General features: G+C 34.5%; 5 protein-coding genes across 5 annotated transcripts; 2 read left to right on the forward strand and 3 right to left on the reverse strand.

The window, feature by feature from the left end:
• Positions 1 to 79: 79 nt before the first annotated feature.
• On the reverse strand, positions 80 to 4,576 carry LOC110682851 (F-box protein CPR30-like). Its single transcript, XM_021859197.1, has 5 exons — positions 3,429 to 4,576; positions 2,726 to 2,827; positions 661 to 756; positions 385 to 466; positions 80 to 199 (listed from the first exon to the last, which is right to left on the reverse strand). Exons 1-5 carry the CDS (start codon positions 4,574 to 4,576, stop codon positions 80 to 82), a joined length of 1,548 nt encoding a protein of 515 aa, XP_021714889.1.
• Positions 4,577 to 8,424: 3,848 nt separating this feature from the next.
• On the forward strand, positions 8,425 to 9,963 carry LOC110682913 (G-type lectin S-receptor-like serine/threonine-protein kinase At1g11330). Its single transcript, XM_021859267.1, has 2 exons — positions 8,425 to 9,124; positions 9,265 to 9,963. Exons 1-2 carry the CDS (start codon positions 8,725 to 8,727, stop codon positions 9,351 to 9,353), a joined length of 489 nt encoding a protein of 162 aa, XP_021714959.1. The 5' UTR covers positions 8,425 to 8,724; the 3' UTR covers positions 9,354 to 9,963.
• On the reverse strand, positions 9,960 to 12,687 carry LOC110682896 (F-box/kelch-repeat protein At3g06240-like). The gene has a single exon (XM_021859246.1). The coding sequence runs from the start codon at positions 11,135 to 11,137 to the stop codon at positions 9,983 to 9,985; it is 1,155 nt and encodes a 384-aa protein (XP_021714938.1). The 5' UTR covers positions 11,138 to 12,687; the 3' UTR covers positions 9,960 to 9,982.
• Positions 12,688 to 13,628: 941 nt separating this feature from the next.
• LOC110682904 (G-type lectin S-receptor-like serine/threonine-protein kinase At1g11330) lies at positions 13,629 to 18,572 on the forward strand. Its single transcript, XM_021859258.1, has 2 exons — positions 13,629 to 15,706; positions 15,847 to 18,572. The coding sequence occupies exon 1, from the start codon at positions 14,708 to 14,710 to the stop codon at positions 15,362 to 15,364; it is 657 nt and encodes a 218-aa protein (XP_021714950.1). The 5' UTR covers positions 13,629 to 14,707; the 3' UTR covers positions 15,365 to 15,706; positions 15,847 to 18,572.
• On the reverse strand, positions 16,565 to 17,719 carry LOC110682861 (F-box protein CPR30-like). The gene has a single exon (XM_021859205.1). It carries the CDS (start codon positions 17,717 to 17,719, stop codon positions 16,565 to 16,567), a length of 1,155 nt encoding a protein of 384 aa, XP_021714897.1.
• Positions 18,573 to 20,511: the final 1,939 nt, after the last annotated feature.

A 20,511-nucleotide genomic window follows, 5' to 3' on the forward strand; every position in this document is an offset into this window, starting at 1 on the left:
GAAGACCTATCTCAAGCCTCTAAGTTTCAAAGAAAGAATAAAATGCTACATACAATTCCTATCATATATGCTAGTATTTCTACATCGAACACTTGAATCTCAAATGAACTTCATCACAGAGCTTATTGGGTCTGTAAATTCTCTGCATTAGGAGTTCAGACAGCTTCATTCCTGCATCTCCATGTACAGTACACCATAGCTGAAACGTAAGCATAGCAGACTAGCTTCCAGAATTTTTTTCCTTATGACTCATAATCCATTTGCAGAGATACTCTTAACTGTTTGCACTTTAAAAAAAAACCTAGTTTCGCCATGGTTGATAAGACGTGTTGTCTGCTGAATTGATTACTGAAGAACATATGATCACTTGTATCACACTCTCACCTTCCTTAGCACACACAGGGCGTATATCCTCACAAATTCCAAAATGTTGAGAGTCTGCTTCTTTTGTTCGGCATCATTATATCTAGGACATGTGAGCCAGCAGATCGCATCATGTTTAGGCAAGTTAAATCTTTCAACTCAAGATCTAGCCTCATACCTACTTCTTAAGTACCTCTCACATTGAATTTGCTTGAAATTCCCATTATATAAGCATTTAGTTGCCTTTTAAAGTGACCTTAGTCAAAGTGACACAGCATACACTTCATTAATACAAACTTTGACAATGTAATCTGACTTTCTGTAATCCATATATAATCTTCCACATAGTCACTGTCAGCTGTACTCTTTTTTGCACCAACATGCTCCCCTAATCTGTGTAATAGATGCTTATTGGATGATTTCCGTCAAATGGTGGTGAAATCATTTTTTTTGGTTTTTATGTGGTGTTATAATAAAAGTTTTTAATTAGGTGGTGTTATATTCTAATTTTTGAGAATTTTATGGTGTTATTTTCTAATTTTTCCCAAAATTTTTATTAAAAAAAAAAAAAAATCTAGTCTGGAAATTTTAGTGGCCAATTGGGTTAGAACAGCCAGTTTCTTTAACAATATCTTCAGAAGCAATGATAAGAATAAGGACTCTAGCATAGTAAGTTCAATAATTGTAAACCGAGAATAAAACACTTGCATCAACCAACATGAAAAATTTTAACACAAAAAATCATTCAACTGTCAAGTAATGATTCGAGTCAAATATCCATCAATATCATTAGGAGTTGCAATCCATCTAACTCAGTGATGTCCACAGAAGGCACTTGGTTCCAGAATTTTGAATATCGAAATTCAATTGTATAGGCAGGGCATATACTTGAGACTGGTGCGATAATCTTAAATAAAAAAAAACCAAACAAAACAAAGATCACAACCAATATACTAGAGAGCATATGAAGGGTGGGCAATAAAATCAGATTTAAATGTATATTTGCAATATTTTCAACAACGGTAACACACTCCCATAGAGCAAGTCAGAAAAGGCATGAATTCTACATAGTAACTAATTCTAGGGAACAAAGCTTACAAAGGTATGCATTGAAGTCTAACAGTTCCTGATGCATAAAGTTGGAAAATCGAAATGAGCTGAGGTTGACAATAGGTTCAGAGTGAGTTGTGTTAGACTTCACAATAGTTTAGAAACACCAGCAATTTTATTTATTAAAAAAAAAAAAAAAAAAAAAAAAAAAAAAAAAAAAAAAAAAGAAGAAAAAGAAAAAGACAGCATTGGGATATCAAGATTTTTATAGAGTGCAAAGTTGTGATGCAGTTAGGGAGAGTGAAATCTAGTCCATTTAGAAGAGAAGTGAATGAGGTTTGTGTTATAGTGTACTACTTTATAGAAACCGGTATCTCAACATTGTCATTGTTAATGCTCAAGAATTCCAGCCCCAATCATTAAACAGAACCACAGCCAAACAAGATCCCAATTGATTTGAATTCAATATCCCACATCTCCCTTTAATTTCTGCAGGATGCCTGACCAATTTTGGGCTGCTTACATCTACATTCCCAAGTGGTCACAAACCAACACAAACATAACAGAGATATTAGACACTCGTACCCGACCCAACAGCAGACAGTCCAACTCCCAATATACTGGTAAAATAGACACCTAAACCCAAGCCATATGCAATTTAAAGTAGATTTGAAACTGATATCACCAATACTTTCAATCTAAACCATTATATTCCACACCCAACCAGGAACAAAACCTGATTCAACTCAATCAAGACCCTCTTTTAATCTGAGTCACTCCTGGACCAAACTGTTTATAGCCCACCCCATATCTAAACTGATCTCTTGCTGACCGGACTAAACCGTTTCCATAAACGGATGAAGTGAATTATTATTAAAGTTCACATTCAGTAGTATAGGGGATAAGGTTGATGACAGAGTCACAGAGGTGAAGTTCTACAAATTCATCCAAGGTAAATGCAAGAAGGATAGCACTTAGCAGTCATATATTCATTGGTATGGTCTGGCTAGAATCTCACAAAAGTGTTTCCATCGCTATAGATCTAAACAGTATTATGTGTTTCATATACGAAGTACAATCTATTATTGACCACAAGTCTACAATATTTAACTCCGTATATTGATGTATACAGATTTTCAATTTGCTATTATATGTCTTATGGTTTAGTAAATTAAACCCTCACTATCCAACCCTGAGTATGGGACTGAGAAACTTAGGGGCATGGGGTTAATAGTATGGCATACGAAGATAGGAATTTAAAAGAAAGAACTTTGAAAACAGAATTTTCATTTACCGAGTTAGAAAAACTCACAGTGAAATATTATACATCTTTGCCATCTGGTGACGAAGTAAGTTGAACAAGCCTTCATTCTCAATCATATTCCAGTATTCCACTACAAGTTCTTTCAGAAGGCTATTACAAACAAAAAGCACCTACTACCAAAATTTATCACTTGCAGATTTGGCATTAGCTAATTTTATTCCTTCTGAGACTCCATTCTCCTGAGAAATTCTCTTTGAAATCTCTTGGGCACATGCTTTTATAGTTTTATATCAGGACTCGTGGTCACTTTATAGCTTTCTTCAACACATTAGTACCTTCATTGACGTAGTCTAAAATGCAACAAAACGTAGCAGGAGATAATATGATGTTTGTTTACAGGGTAAACTAGAAAATGGTCAAGAAATAGCAGTAAAAAGGCTTTCAAGAGCATCTGGGCAAGGTGTAGAAGAATTCATCAACGAAGTTGAATTCATCTAAAAACTTCAGCAATTTCAGATTTCTAATAAAGCTGTAATCAAGCGAAACAGGAACATCATTATAAAACGGAGGGAATAGTACATGTTAAAAGAAAAAATAAAACAAAAACACTCAAAATTACATTAATTATACTAGTTCGTATGTGATATATTGCCTTTGGATTCTAACACCTTATTGCAGCTAGATTGATGGGGCAGTAAGCTGTGTATCTCCTTTGTGTATCTCCTTTATCGTTAAAATTATGTACTAATACAACGGGACAAGCGAATCGACCCAAGGATGAAAGGAAATGATCCTTTCGGTACCATCTGGTAAATTTGTGGCTTCGATCTCCCTAGCTTGTTTGGATTGTAGATCACAGCAGATGAAAACCTTTTGTAGAGCTCTTGTACGGTCAGCTATTGCTAATATGATACTGCGTCGTTCATCTCGGAAACCCAAATTATATATTTTAGCATGATGAAAATCAACATGTTTCAATTGCCCCGAGAGATGATGAAAAATTCGAGTCCAAGATATCTTCTTCTTGTTTAATACCCATATCTCCAAAGTATATGTTACGATACACAACTGTCCTTCTAAAATGGTCAATTCTGAGTCATCTTCACAGTTGGTATAGTTTATCTCTCTCTTTACCGGATGGGGTATCTGGTAATACCTTTGAGTGAAAAGATCGAAACACCTTATTCCTGTAAACAACAAAGGATTCATCCAATGGAAGGAGTTGTCAGCCAAGATAGCAGGTCGGGGGCTCATACAAAATTGATTCAACTGCCATGGCGGGCTCGGTATGTTCACCCAGGCATCCGTTTTCAAACTGTATAGTAGAGCTTTTTCGACATTTCGATCATTCCTCTCCATACAAATGGCTAAAACCTTATAATCATCGGATACACTGTCATAACCGAATGCAACTTCACGTTTCAATAAATTATTCATCGGGGAATTGAGTGGTGGTATCAATCTAGTGGCTCGAGTCGCAGGGTTGTAGAGAAACAGGCCTAGATTATTGTTGTAAGCAGATTTGTAAAAGGGTTGTAATGTTATTGAATGAAAACAAACTAGGCCATTGCATGAGCCTAAAACACCTCCCATGGTGCGAGGCTTTATGATGTCTTTCGGATAAGCAAGTTCCGAAGCATGGTAATAGGGATGCTGCGATGTAGCTCTAAAAGAGTAGACTTTGGATTTCCAGCACTCGAAGAGGAAATGCGTTTCCAGGTTTGCTTTGAGGGATCGACTGCGATGCAACTTCATGAACTTTGGATCTTTGGTAAGCATATACCACGATGAAGAGACACATGCAGATCGCAGCAGAGACTTAGCGGGTAGCCATGAGAGTATCTCAGTGATTAGTTCAAACGGAAGGTAGCAACAATCGGTCTTCGCTTTCTTCTCCATCCTCAGTATGCTTTAATTTAACAACTACACTACGAATTGTTGGTGCTTAATTGCTTATATAGGGAGATAAACAAAGATCAATCATACCTTTTACAATTCCAATTAGGATTAGGATTAGGATTAGGATTAGGATAGTTATTGCGGTTGTATTAGGGATATTTACTTCTTACAAGATCCTTGGTCTCCAAGGTTAATTTAAACAACCTTGATACCCAAGGATGTGTAATACACTAATACTTGGTCTTCAAGACATTATATGGTCGCCAAAAGTTAAAAAATAATATTTTTTTTTTATTTTTTTGTTATGATAACCATTAACCAATGAGAGAAGATGTATTTCCTAAACTAAACGTTAGATATTTTAATAGATATTTAAAAAGATTTGATTGAAAAGATAAACCAAATTATTATGGGATACATGATGCATCATTTAGTAACAAAAGTATTGACCAATTTACTTTGAATAATCTCAATTGTAAAAAATTTGCAAAAAAAAAAAAAATAAAAAAAAAATCCCTTAAAATATCCTTTTAAATTAGGAAAAATATACTTTATTAATCCCAAGTTTGACCAATTTGCTTTGAATAATCTCAACTATCGATTATTTTGCAATAATCCCAACTTTCACCTTCGTTTTCTTCTATCAACCTTGAAAACCAGTTACCTGCTGAAGATATTTTTTTTAATAAAATATAAAAATGTCACGTGTCACGAGATACATCCCTTGAAGGCTTGAACAGATTCCTCAAAATTGACATCTTGCCTCATAGCTGCAGTCTTTTTTTTTATCGGAAAACGAAGATTTATAAATTAATTAAAACCAAATCCACAAGCATAAAAAAAAAAAAAAAAAAAAAAAGCAGATCAACAACAAAAGCTACAAATTTCAACATGACAAAGCACTTGAATTAGTCTTATTCGTCCAAAAGCAAGAACAACAGCGCCTCCTACTGTAAAACAAGTCCACCAGTATCTGATATGCTCTCCCTAAGGCCTTCCTCAAATGCATCCATGGCACAATGCGTAGCCCCAGTATGGATCTTTTCTTCCTCCTCCATGCTTAAGCATGATTAGCTGAACCTAAAGTTGCCATCTTTCTTCAGGAACTCTCCTATATCAGCAAGAATTAGCGTTAAGAAAGCTATGTAGCCCTGTATGAATTGAACAAAATTCCCTTCTTGAATCAAAAACATCTCGGCAACTGTTACATGAAAACTGCCACTTGCAAGGTGATGACCAAAACCCAGAAACTCGACATTTTGAAGGCCTGTAATTAAAATTCCCTTCTAGATTCATTATTACAATTAAAATTACTACTAAAAATTCAACAATTAACAAGATTATAAGAAGTCTTTTTTCATTGCAAATATGCAATTAGACTTGTTAATTTATTAAATACTTGATAGCAATTTTTTTTTAAAAAAAGCTTGTATCTCATCATTTTATCCTGACAATAGTTACATCCTTGCTCAATACAATAGCCCTATTATCCTTCAAAAAATAAATACTCGTAAAAAAATAAAAATAAATAAATAAAAAAAAAAAAAAATAATAATAATAATAATAATAAAAATTCATCAAATTAACAACAACAACAAGAAGCATAATTTAATGACAAAAACGAGGTAAATAAAGATAATGGATGTTTATCACATCAATTCATGTTTATAATTATCAAAAATCTCATCAAAACATCCCTTCAAAAAAAATCATAACAGTTGAAAAAAATATTTAGAAATTAGATAAATCATAGAATTAATTTGTTTAATACATCATATAAACAAAATATACAAATAAAAAAAAATGAAGCTGAGAATAGGTGAATACCTGAAACCTCATGACTTCATTAGCCATGCTTGCCTTCTTCGCTTCTTCAGTAGCAGAAATTAGAGACAGAAAAACTAAGGAAGATGATACTGAGTATAACTTTTTGGGCCTAGCCCAATTGCTACATTTTATCACGGCCCAATATATTTTCTAACTGGGCCTTATGTTGGGCACGTAATTCAAGTCAGTATTGTTGTATAATTGTATCAATGGTTCAACTGTTAACCAACCCTGACCTAAACTGAAGAGTATTGTTTGAACTGAAACTAACCAAACCCCGAATGGTTCATAACTGAAAATTCAATGGGAAAAAAATTAATTACCACTTAAGTTAGTTGAAACTGAATTAATTTATAAATTGAAGTTAACTTAACTGAACTGAATTGTTTGGCCTTGGCATTGATTATTTTACATTCTCAACCCTTAAATGTTTCACCTTGTTCCCTTATGAAAAGTAGCAACATGTGCCAATTGCATGTGTGAGCTTGTTTTCTTTCTTTTGGTGTAGAGAAAATTTGAGAAAGTTGTGTCCCAAGTACCAACTAATGTCGTTCCATATGAACTCATGAATGATCTTGCATATTAATTTATCTTGCTATGTACAATACAAATACTTTGATCATTTATATATTTGATTTCAGATTAGTAAAAATTATTAAAGTTTATATATATCAAGATTTTTTTATATAACGCATCTCATATAACAATACGGCTAGTCAAACTCGAAATATTTTAATCTACTCGTCATAGTCATCAATCAATACAAACCTTAACAACAGCACCAATACACTAGAAGTCCAGAACATCCACTAGTTTAAAGCGAGTGAGTCTGGGCGCATAGCATTTATGGGCGAGTTATGTAAATAGGAGGGTAAGGAAGTAATTTCCGCTGATTCAATTTTTGCTTCTAGAATAAGTTGACTCTCTAGTGGTACATTATAATGCACCATTATGCATGTATAATGTACCATTAAAGTAAAATTTGTCTGAATAGTACGTTTTGTGGACTATTACGAGTGTAGTGGTACTTTTTACCATCCTATAACTTTCAATTTCTTGAAAAAGCTGACTCTCTAAGGGTACATATAATGTACCATTATGCATGAATAATGTACCACTAAAATATAAGTTATCTGAATACTACTTTTTAATTGCAAAATTGTCATCCTATATGCTTAGAAATCAATAGGCGCTATGAGCCAAGACTTAACCGTTTAACGCACTCATAAGTTCACGTGTTTCACTCAAAGAGCTAACAGGCCTAACACCAAAGACCTCTGAAATTCTGAGCAAAAAAAAAAAAAAAAAAAAAAAAGACAGAGAGAGAAAAACACACACACACACAGCTTACCTTCAGAGCCCTGAAATTATCTCTAAATTGCCAAATATTACATGATATAATCAATTAAGCAAAGAATGATACCTATTTTTGCATTAATTCCATACATTCTTCTTTTCAGTTCTAAAATTTGCTCTGCAATTGACAGTATTACACCAACACAATTCCTAAAAGACTCAGAATCAATACTTTCTAAAAATAGCATTTTCAAGCTAGGATTTTTCAGCCCTCAAAACTCTTCCAATCGTTATGTTGGAATATGATATAATCACCCTTTTGAAATGGAAGTTGTATCTTGTATGGGTAGCTAACAGGAACAATCCCCTCACTGATACTTCTATTGTACTTAAGATATCACTCGACGAAAATCTGCAAGTCTCTGATGCAAAAATATCAGACTGTTTGGTCATCCAATGTCACTCATCCTACAGCTGGTTTCGTAGCAGCTCAACTTCAAGATTCCGGGAACATTTTTATCCAAGGATTTCCGAACAACACGAGTCGTGGCAATGGGACGATCATATGGCAGAGTTTTCAGTATCCTGCAGACTCAGTCTTACCAAATATGAAGTTCATTCTTAACAATAATCCTGAATTCAGGAAAGTCGTGCAGGCCTGGAAAAGTCCTTCAGATCCATCAGTTGGAAGGTACTCAGTTGGTACTAACTCTAGGTTTTTTTCAGATTATCATATGGGATGGGGATCGCCCTTATTGGCGAAGTGGACCTTGGAATGGAAACATTTTCATGGGAACAAGATATCATAATACTGGTTATGGTAATATACTCATTAACACCGGGTCATTCGCACAGGAGGAAGTAAGAGGGATGCTTTCTCTGGTTTTTACAGGTGCGAATGAGACTTTGTTGCCTCGTTATGTAATAATTGATCAAGGGATATTAGCTGAAAGTGGTGGGATGATAGCAAGAAGAACAGGGGAATTGCGTGGCATGCCCCGGAAAATATATGTGACACCTATGGTATGTGTGGAGAATTTGGAAACTGCAACCCGCAGACTAAACCTATGTGCAGCTGCTTAAAAGGGTTTGTGCCGAAGAACGCGGAGGAATGGAGGAGAGGAAACTGGACAAGTGGGTGTGTGAGAAGAAAGAAGCTGCAATGTGGGGTTCAAGGGGGAAAACAAGATGGGTTTTTGAGGTTAAAGATGATGAAAGTGCCAGTTAATGCTGATATTGCTGAATGGTTTGTGGGTCTGAATCCTGATCAGTGCAGAACAACCTGCCTGGCAAACTGCTCTTGTTTGGCTTATACACATGATACTGGAACTGGATGTATGAGATGGAGCGAGAACTTGATTGACATAGAGGACCTTTCACCTGGAGGGGTGGACCTATTCATTCGGCTTGAACAATCAGAGCTAAGTAAGTTAATCATACCTCTTTGAAATTTTGAATGCTAGACACTTTAGGAGATATTATAGGCTTCTGAATTCTCATCTTCCCACCTAGTAAAAAAGATCATGTTAGTATGCATATGTAAAATAATTTCTTCTGCTTTGAAGGTACTAGTAAGAGATATGACTTTAGGAACAGCAGTGATTGCCACTATCATATACTTCCTGTTCAAATGGAGAGCTCGGAAAAAGGGTAAACACACATCGGATAGAAATAGAAAATCTAAATCAATACCAGAGAAAAAAGCTGGGAAAGCAACAGATTCATATCTATTCAAAGACAAAACCCAAGTAATGATTGAAGACTTAAAAGTCTCAAAACTTGAAGATCTGATAATAGCAACAGACGGCTTTAGTGAGAGTAACTTGCTCGGGAAGGGTGGTTTTGGCCAAGGTAAGAATGAGTTCAATTCAAACATGATCTTACGTAGTCTAAAATGCAACAAAACGTAGCAGGAGATAATATGATGTTTGTTTACAGGGTAAACTAGAAAATGGTCAAGAAATAGCAGTAAAAAGGCTTTCAAGAGCATCTGGGCAAGGTGTAGAAGAATTCATCAACGAAGTTGAATTCATCTAAAAACTTCAGCAATTTCAGATTTCTAATAAAGCTGTAATCAAGCGAAACAGGAACATCATTATAAAACGGAGGGAATAGTACATGTTAAAAGAAAAAATAAAACAAAAACACTCAAAATTACATTAATTATACTAGTTCGTATGTGATATATTGCCTTTGGATTCTAACACCTTATTGCAGCTAGATTGATGGGGCAGTAAGCTGTGTATCTCCTTTGTGTATCTCCTCTATCGTTAAAATTATGTACTAATACAACGGGACAAGCGAATCGACCCAAGGATGAAAGGAAATGATCCTTTCGGTACCATCTGGTAAATTTGTGGCTTCGATCTCCCTAGCTTGTTTGGATTGTAGATCACAGCAGATGAAAACCTTTTGTAGAGCTCTTGTACGGTCAGCTATTGCTAATATGATACTGCGTCGTTCATCTCGGAAACCCAAATTATATATTTTAGCATGATGAAAATCAACATGTTTCAATTGCCCCGAGAGATGATGAAAAATTCGAGTCCAAGATTTCTTCTTCTTGTTTAATACCCATATCTCCAAAGTATATGTTACGATACACAACTGTCCTTCTAAAATGGTCAATTCTGAGTCATCTTCACAGTTGGTATAGTTTATCTCTCTCTTTACCGGATGGGGTATCTGGTAATACCTTTGAGTGAAAAGATCGAAACACCTTATTCCTGTAAACAACAAAGGATTCATCCAATGGAAGGAGTTGTCAGCCAAGATAGCAGGTCGGGGGCTCATACAAAATTGATTCAACTGCCATGGCGGGCTCGGTATGTTCACCCAGGCATCCGTTTTCAAACTGTATAGTAGAGCTTTTTCGACATTTCGATCATTCCTCTCCATACAAATGGCTAAAACCTTATAATCATCGGATACACTGTCATAACCGAATGCAACTTCATGGTTCAATAAATTATTCATCGGGGAATTGAGTGGTGGTATCAATCTAGTGGCTCGAGTCGCAGGGTTGTAGAGAAACAGGCCTAGATTATTGTTGTAAGCAGATTTGTAAAAGGGTTGTAATGTTATTGAATGAAAACAAACTAGGCCATTGCATGAGCCTAAAACACCTCCCATGGTGCGAGGCTTTATGATGTCTTTCGGATAAGCAAGTTCCGAAGCATGGTAATAGGGATGCTGCGATGTAGCTCTAAAAGAGTAGACTTTGGATTTCCAGCACTCGAAGAGGAAATGCGTTTCCAGGTTTGCTTTGAGGGATCGACTGCGATGCAACTTCATGAACTTTGGATCTTTGGTAAGCATATACCACGATGAAGAGACACATGCAGATCGCAGCAGAGACTTAGCGGGTAGCCATGAGAGTATCTCAGTGATTAGTTCAAACGGAAGGTAGCAACAATCGGTCTTCGCTTTCTTCTCCATCCTCAGTATGCTTTAATTTAACAACTACACTACGAATTGTTGGTGCTTAATTGCTTATATAGGGAGATAAACAAAGATCAATCATACCTTTTACAATTCCAATTAGGATTAGGATTAGGATTAGGATTAGGATAGTTATTGCGGTTGTATTAGGGATATTTACTTCTTACAAGATCCTTGGTCTCCAAGGTTAATTTAAACAACCTTGATACCCAAGGATGTGTAATACACTAATACTTGGTCTTCAAGACATTATATGGTCGCCAAAAATTAAAAAATAATATTTTTTTTTTATTTTTTTGTTATGATAACCATTAACCAATGAGAGAAGATGTATTTCCTAAACTAAACGTTAGATATTTTAATAGATATTTAAAAAGATTTGATTGAAAAGATAAACCAAATTATTATGGGATACATGATGCATCATTTAGTAACAAAAGTATTGACCAATTTACTTTGAATAATCTCAATTGTAAAAAATTTGCAAAAAAAAAAAAAAATAAAAAAAAAAATCCCTTAAAATATCCTTTTAAATTAGGAAAAATATACTTTATTAATCCCAAGTTTGACCAATTTGCTTTGAATAATCTCAACTATCGATTATTTTGCAATAATCCCAACTTTCACCTTCGTTTTCTTCTATCAACCTTGAAAACCAGTTACCTGCTGAAGATATTTTTTTTAATAAAATATAAAAATGTCACGTGTCACGAGATACATCCCTTGAAGGCTTGAACAGATTCCTTAAAATTGACATCTTGCCTCATAGCTGCAGTCTTTTTTTTTATCGGAAAACGAAGATTTATAAATTAATTAAAACCAAATCCACAAGCATAAAAAAAAAAAAAAAAAAAAAAAAAAAAAAGCAGATCAACAACAAAAGCTACAAATTTCAACATGACAAAGCACTTGAATTAGTCTTATTCGTCCAAAAGCAAGAACAACAGCGCCTCCTACTGTAAAACAAGTCCACCAGTATCTGATATGCTCTCCCTAAGGCCTTCCTCAAATGCATCCATGGCACAATGCGTAGCCCCAGTATGGATCTTTTCTTCCTCCTCCATGCTTAAGCATGATTAGCTGAACCTAAAGTTGCCATCTTTCTTCAGGAACTCTCCTATATCAGCAAGAATTAGCGTTAAGAAAGCTATGTAGCCCTGTATGAATTGAACAAAATTCCCTTCTTGAATCAAAAACATCTCGGCAACTGTTACATGAAAACTGCCACTTGCAAGGTGATGACCAAAACCCAGAAACTCGACATTTTGAAGGCCTGTAATTAAAATTCCCTTCTAGATTCATTATTACAATTAAAATTACTACTAAAAATTCAACAATTAACAAGATTATAAGAAGTCTTTTTTCATTGCAAATATGCAATTAGACTTGTTAATTTATTAAATACTTGATAGCAATTTTTTTTTAAAAAAAGCTTGTATCTCATCATTTTATCCTGACAATAGTTACATCCTTGCTCAATACAATAGCCCTATTATCCTTCAAAAAATAAATACTCGTAAAAAAATAAAAAATAAATAAATAAAAAAAAAAAAAAAAAAAAATAATAATAATAATAATAATAATAATAATAAAAATTCATCAAATTAACAACAACAACAAGAAGCATAATTTAATGACAAAAACGAGGTAAATAAAGATAATGGATGTTTATCACATCAATTCATGTTTATAATTATCAAAAATCTCATCAAAACATCCCTTCAAAAAAAATCATAACAGTTGAAAAAATATTTAGAAATTAGATAAATCATAGAATTAATTTGTTTAATACATCATATAAACAAAATATACAAATAAAAAAAAATGAAGCTGAGAATAGGTGAATACCTGAAACCTCATGACTTCATTAGCCATGCTTGCCTTCTTCGCTTCTTCAGTAGCAGAAATTAGAGACAGAAAAACTAAGGAAGATGATACTGAGTATAACTTTTTGGGCCTAGCCCAATTGCTACATTTTATCACGGCCCAATATATTTTCTAACTGGGCCTTATGTTGGGCACGTAATTCAAGTCAGTATTGTTGTATAATTGTATCAATGGTTCAACTGTTAACCAACCCTGACCTAAACTGAAGAGTATTGTTTGAACTGAAACTAACCAAACCCCGAATGGTTCATAACTGAAAATTCAATGGGAAAAAAATTAATTACCACTTAAGTTAGTTGAAACTGAATTAATTTATAAATTGAAATTAACTTAACTGAACTGAATTGTTTGGCCTTGGCATTGATTATTTTACATTCTCAACCCTTAAATGTTTCACCTTGTTCCCTTATGAAAAGTAGCAACATGTGCCAATTGCATGTGTGAGCTTGTTTTCTTTCTTTTGGTGTAGAGAAAATTTGAGAAAGTTGTGTCCCAAGTACCAACTAATGTCGTTCCATATGAACTCATGAATGATCTTGCATATTAATTTATCTTGCTATGTACAATACAAATACTTTGATCATTTATATATTTGATTTCAGATTAGTAAAAATTATTAAAGTTTATATATATCAAGATTTTTTTATATAACGCATCTCATATAACAATACGGCTAGTCAAACTCGAAATATTTTAATCTACTCGTCATAGTCGTCAATCAATACAAACCTTAACAACAGCACCAATACACTAGAAGTCCAGAACATCCACTAGTTTAAAGCGAGTGAGTCTGGGCGCATAGCATTTATGGGCGAGTTATGTAAATAGGAGGGTAAGGAAGTAATTTCCGCTGATTCAATTTTTGCTTCTAGAATAAGTTGACTCTCTAGTGGTACATTATAATGCACCATTATGCATGTATAATGTACCATTAAAGTAAAATTTGTCTGAATAGTACGTTTTGTGGACTATTACGAGTGTAGTGGTACTTTTTACCATCCTATAACTTTCAATTTCTTGAAAAAGCTGACTCTCTAAGGGTACATATAATGTACCATTATGCATGAATAATGTACCACTAAAATATAAGTTATCTGAATACTACTTTTTAATTGCAAAATTGTCATCCTATATGCTTAGAAATCAATAGGCGCTATGAGCCAAGACTTAACCGTTTAAAGCACTCATAAGTTCACGTGTTTCACTCAAAGAGCTAACAGGCCTAACACCAAAGACCTCTGAAATTCTGAGCAAAAAAAAAAAAAAAAAAAAAAGAGAGAGAGAGAAAAACACACACACACACAGCTTACCTTCAGAGCCCTGATATTATCTCTAAATTGCCAAATATTACATGATATAATCAATTAAGCAAAGAATGATACCTATTTTTGCATTAATTCCATACATTCTTCTTTTCAGTTCTAAAATTTGCTCTGCAATTGACAGTATTACACCAACACAATTCCTAAAAGACTCAGAATCAATACTTTCTAAAAATAGCATTTTCAAGCTAGGATTTTTCAGCCCTCAAAACTCTTCCAATCGTTATGTTGGAATATGATATAATCACCCTTTTGAAATGGAAGTTGTATCTTGTATGGGTAGCTAACAGGAACAATCCCCTCACTGATACTTCTATTGTACTTAAGATATCACTCGACGAAAATCTGCAAGTCTCTGATGCAAAAATATCAGACTGTTTGGTCATCCAATGTCACTCATCCTACAGCTGGTTTCGTAGCAGCTCAACTTCAAGATTCCGGGAACATTTTTATCCAAGGATTTCCGAACAACACGAGTCGTGGCAATGGGACGATCATATGGCAGAGTTTTCAGTATCCTGCAGACTCAGTCTTACCAAATATGAAGTTCATTCTTAACAATAATCCTGAATTCAGGAAAGTCGTGCAGGCCTGGAAAAGTCCTTCAGATCCATCAGTTGGAAGGTACTCAGTTGGTACTAACTCTAGGTTTTTTCAGATTATCATATGGGATGGGGATCGCCCTTATTGGCGAAGTGGACCTTGGAATGGAAACATTTTCATGGGAACAAGATATCATAATACTGGTTATGGTAATATACTCATTAACACCGGGTCATTCGCACAGGAGGAAGTAAGAGGGATGCTTTCTCTGGTTTTTACAGGTGTGAATGAGACTTTGTTGCCTCGTTATGTAATAATTGATCAAGGGATATTAGCTGAAAGTGGTGGGATGATAGCAAGAAGAACAGGGGAATTGCGTGGCATGCCCCGGAAAATATATGTGACACCTATGGTATGTGTGGAGAATTTGGAAACTGCAACCCGCAGACTAAACCTATGTGCAGCTGCTTAAAAGGGTTTGTGCCGAAGAACGCGGAGGAATGGAGGAGAGGAAACTGGACAAGTGGGTGTGTGAGAAGAAAGAAGCTGCAATGTGGGGTTCAAGGGGGAAAACAAGATGGGTTTTTGAGGTTAAAGATGATGAAAGTGCCAGTTAATGCTGATATTGCTGAATGGTTTGTGGGTCTGAATCCTGATCAGTGCAGAACAACCTGCCTGGCAAACTGCTCTTGTTTGGCTTATACACATGATACTGGAACTGGATGTATGAGATGGAGCGAGAACTTGATTGACATAGAGGACCTTTCACCTGGAGGGGTGGACCTATTCATTCGGCTTGAACAATCAGAGCTAAGTAAGTTAATCATACCTCTTTGAAATTTTGAATGCTAGACACTTTAGGAGATATTATAGGCTTCTGAATTCTCATCTTCCCACCTAGTAAAAAAGATCATGTTAGTATGCATATGTAAAATAATTTCTTCTGCTTTGAAGGTACTAGTAAGAGATATGACTTTAGGAACAGCAGTGATTGCCACTATCATATACTTCCTGTTCAAATGGAGAGCTCGGAAAAAGGGTAAACACACATCGGATAGAAATAGAAAATCTAAATCAATACCAGAGAAAAAAGCTGGGAAAGCAACAGATTCATATCTATTCAAAGACAAAACCCAAGTAATGATTGAAGACTTAAAAGTCTCAAAACTTGAAGATCTGATAATAGCAACAGACGGCTTTAGTGAGAGTAACTTGCTCGGGAAGGGTGGTTTTGGCCAAGGTAAGAATGAGTTCAATTCAAACATGATCTTACGTAGTCTAAAATGCAACAAAACGTAGCAGGAGATAATATGATGTTTGTTTACAGGGTAAACTAGAAAATGGTCAAGAAATAGCAGTAAAAAGGCTTTCAAGAGCATCTGGGCAAGGTGTAGAAGAATTCATCAACGAAGTTGAATTCATCTAAAAACTTCAGCAATTTCAGATTTCTAATAAAGCTGTAATCAAGCGAAACAGGAACATCATTATAAAACGGAGGGAATAGTACATGTTAAAAGAAAAAATAAAACAAAAACACTCAAAATTACATTAATTATACTAGTTCGTATGTGATATATTGCCTTTGGATTCTAACACCTTATTGCAGCTAGATTGATGGGGCAGTAAGCTGTGTATCTCCTTTGTGTATCTCCTCTATCGTTAAAATTATGTACTAATACAACGGGACAAGCGAATCGACCCAAGGATGAAAGGAAATGATCCTTTCGGTACCATCTGGTAAATTTGTGGCTTCGATCTCCCTAGCTTGTTTGGATTGTAGATCACAGCAGATGAAAACCTTTTGTAGAGCTCTTGTACGGTCAGCTATTGCTAATATGATACTGCGTCGTTCATCTCGGAAACCCAAATTATATATTTTAGCATGATGAAAATCAACATGTTTCAATTGCCCCGAGAGATGATGAAAAATTCGAGTCCAAGATATCTTCTTCTTGTTTAATACCCATATCTCCAAAGTATATGTTACGATACACAACTGTCCTTCTAAAATGGTCAATTCTGAGTCATCTTCACAGTTGGTATAGTTTATCTCTCTCTTTACCGGATGGGGTATCTGGTAATACCTTTGAGTGAAAAGATCGAAACACCTTATTCCTGTAAACAACAAAGGATTCATCCAATGGAAGGAGTTGTCAGCCAAGATAGCAGGTCGGGGGCTCATACAAAATTGATTCAACTGCCATGGCGGGCTCGGTATGTTCACCCAGGCATCCGTTTTCAAACTGTATAGTAGAGCTTTTTCGACATTTCGATCATTCCTCTCCATACAAATGGCTAAAACCTTATAATCATCGGATACACTGTCATAACCGAATGCAACTTCACGTTTCAATAAATTATTCATCGGGGAATTGAGTGGTGGTATCAATCTAGTGGCTCGAGTCGCAGGGTTGTAGAGAAACAGGCCTAGATTATTGTTGTAAGCAGATTTGTAAAAGGGTTGTAATGTTATTGAATGAAAACAAACTAGGCCATTGCATGAGCCTAAAACACCTCCCATGGTGCGAGGCTTTATGATGTCTTTCGGATAAGCAAGTTCCGAAGCATGGTAATAGGGATGCTGCGATGTAGCTCTAAAAGAGTAGACTTTGGATTTCCAGCACTCGAAGAGGAAATGCGTTTCCAGGTTTGCTTTGAGGGATCGACTGCGATGCAACTTCATGAACTTTGGATCTTTGGTAAGCATATACCACGATGAAGAGACACATGCAGATCGCAGCAGAGACTTAGCGGGTAGCCATGAGAGTATCTCAGTGATTAGTTCAAACGGAAGGTAGCAACAATCGGTCTTCGCTTTCTTCTCCATCCTCAGTATGCTTTAATTTAACAACTACACTACGAATTGTTGGTGCTTAATTGCTTATATAGGGAGATAAACAAAGATCAATCATACCTTTTACAATTCCAATTAGGATTAGGATTAGGATTAGGATAGTTATTGCGGTTGTATTAGGGATATTTACTTCTTACAAGATCCTTGGTCTCCAAGGTTAATTTAAACAACCTTGATTCCCAAGGATGTGTAATACACTAATACTTGGTCTTCAAGACATTATATGGTCGCCAAAAATTAAAAAATAATATTTTTTTTTTTTATTTTTTTGTTATGATAACCATTAACCAATGAGAGAAGATGTATTTCCTAAACTAAACGTTAGATATTTTAATAGATATTTAAAAAGATTTGATTGAAAAGATAAACCAAATTATTATGGGATACATGATGCATCATTTAGTAACAAAAGTATTGACCAATTTACTTTGAATAATCTCAATTGTAAAAAATTTGCACAAAAAAAAAATAAAAAATAAAAAAAAAATCCCTTAAAATATCCTTTTAAATTAGGAAAAATATACTTTATTAATCCCAAGTTTGACCAATTTACTTTGAATAATCTCAACTATCGATTATTTTGCAATAATCCCAACTTTCACCTTCGTTTTCTTCTATCAACTTTGAAAACCAGTTACCTGCTGAAGATGTTTTTTTTAATAAAATATAAAAATGTCACGTGTCACGAGATACATCCCTTGAAGGCTTGAACAGATTCCTCAAAATTGACATCTTGCCTCATAGCTGCAGTCTTTTTTTTTATCGGAAAACGAAGATTTATAAATTAATTAAAACCAAATCCACAAGCATAAAAAAAAAAAAAAAAGCAGATCAACAACAAAAGCTACAAATTTCAACATGACAAAGCACTTGAATTAGTCTTATTCGTCCAAAAGCAAGAACAACAGCGCCTCCTACTGTAAAACAAGTCCACCAGTATCTGATATGCTCTCCCTAAGGCCTTCCTCAAATGCATCCATGGCACAATGCGTAGCCCCAGTATGGATCTTTTCTTCCTCCTCCATGCTTAAGCATGATTAGCTGAACCTAAAGTTGCCATCTTTCTTCAGGAACTCTCCTATATCAGCAAGAATTAGCGTTAAGAAAGCTATGTAGCCCTGTATGAATTGAACAAAATTCCCTTCTTGAATCAAAAACATCTCGGCAACTGTTACATGAAAACTGCCACTTGCAAGGTGATGACCAAAACCCAGAAACTCGACATTTTGAAGGCCTGTAATTAAAATTCCCTTCTAGATTCATTATTACAATTAAAATTACTACTAAAAATTCAACAATTAACAAGATTATAAGAAGTCTTTTTTCATTGCAAATATGCAATTAGACTTGTTAATTTATTAAATACTTGATAGCAATTTTTTTAAAAAAAAAAGCTTGTATCTCATCATTTTATCCTGACAATAGTTACATCCTTGCTCAATACAATAGCCCTATTATCCTTCAAAAAATAAATACTCGTAAAAAAATAAAAATAAATAAATAAATAATAAATAATAATAATAATAATAATAATAATAATAATAATAATAATAATAATAATAATAATAATAATAATTCATCAAATTAACAACAACAACAAGAAGCATAATTTAATGACAAAAACGAGGTAAATAAAGATAATGGATGTTTATCACATCAATTCATGTTTATAATTATCAAAAATCTCATCAAAACATCCCTTCAAAAAAAATCATAACAGTTGAAAAAATATTTAGAAATTAGATAAATCATAGAATTAATTTGTTTAATACATCATATAAACAAAATATACAAATAAAAAAAATGAAGCTGAGAATAGGTGAATACCTGAAACCTCATGACTTCATTAGCCATGCTTGCCTTCTTCGCTTCTTCAGTAGCAGAAATTAGAGACAGAAAAACTAAGGAAGATGATACTGAGTATAACTTTTTGGGCCTAGCCCAATTGCTACATTTTATCACGGCCCAATATATTTTCTAACTGGGCCTTATGTTGGGCACGTAATTCAAGTCAGTATTGTTGTATAATTGTATCAATGGTTCAACTGTTAACCAACCCTGACCTAAACTGAAGAGTATTGTTTGAACTGAAACTAACCAAACCCCGAATGGTTCATAACTGAAAATTCAATGGGAAAAAAAATTAATTACCACTTAAGTTAGTTGAAACTGAATTAATTTATAAATTGAAGTTAACTTAACTGAACTGAATTGTTTGGCCTTGGCATTGATTATTTTACATTCTCAACCCTTAAATGTTTCACCTTGTTCCCTTATGAAAAGTAGCAACATGTGCCAATTGCATGTGTGAGCTTGTTTTCTTTCTTTTGGTGTAGAGAAAATTTGAGAAAGTTGTGTCCCAAGTACCAACTAATGTCGTTCCATATGAACTCATGAATGATCTTGCATATTAATTTATCTTGCTATGTAACAATACAAATACTTTGATCATTTATATATTTGATTTCAGATTAGTAAAAATTATTAAAGTTTATATCTATCAAGATTTTTTTATATAACGCATCTCATATAACAATACGGCTAGTCAAACTCGAAATATTTTAATCTACTCGTCATAGTCGTCAATACAGCACCAATACACTAGAAGTCCAGAACATCCACTAGTTTAAAGCGAGTGAGTCTGGGCGCATAACATTTATGGCCGAGTTATGTAAATAGGAGGGTAAGGAAGTAATTTCCGCTGATTCAATTTTTGCTCTAGAATAAGTTGACTCTCTAGTGGTACATTATAATGCACCATTATG

Source organism: Chenopodium quinoa, unplaced genomic scaffold (assembly GCF_001683475.1).
Source record: "Chenopodium quinoa cultivar QQ74 unplaced genomic scaffold, ASM168347v1, whole genome shotgun sequence".
NCBI lineage: Eukaryota > Viridiplantae > Streptophyta > Magnoliopsida > Caryophyllales > Amaranthaceae > Chenopodium > Chenopodium quinoa.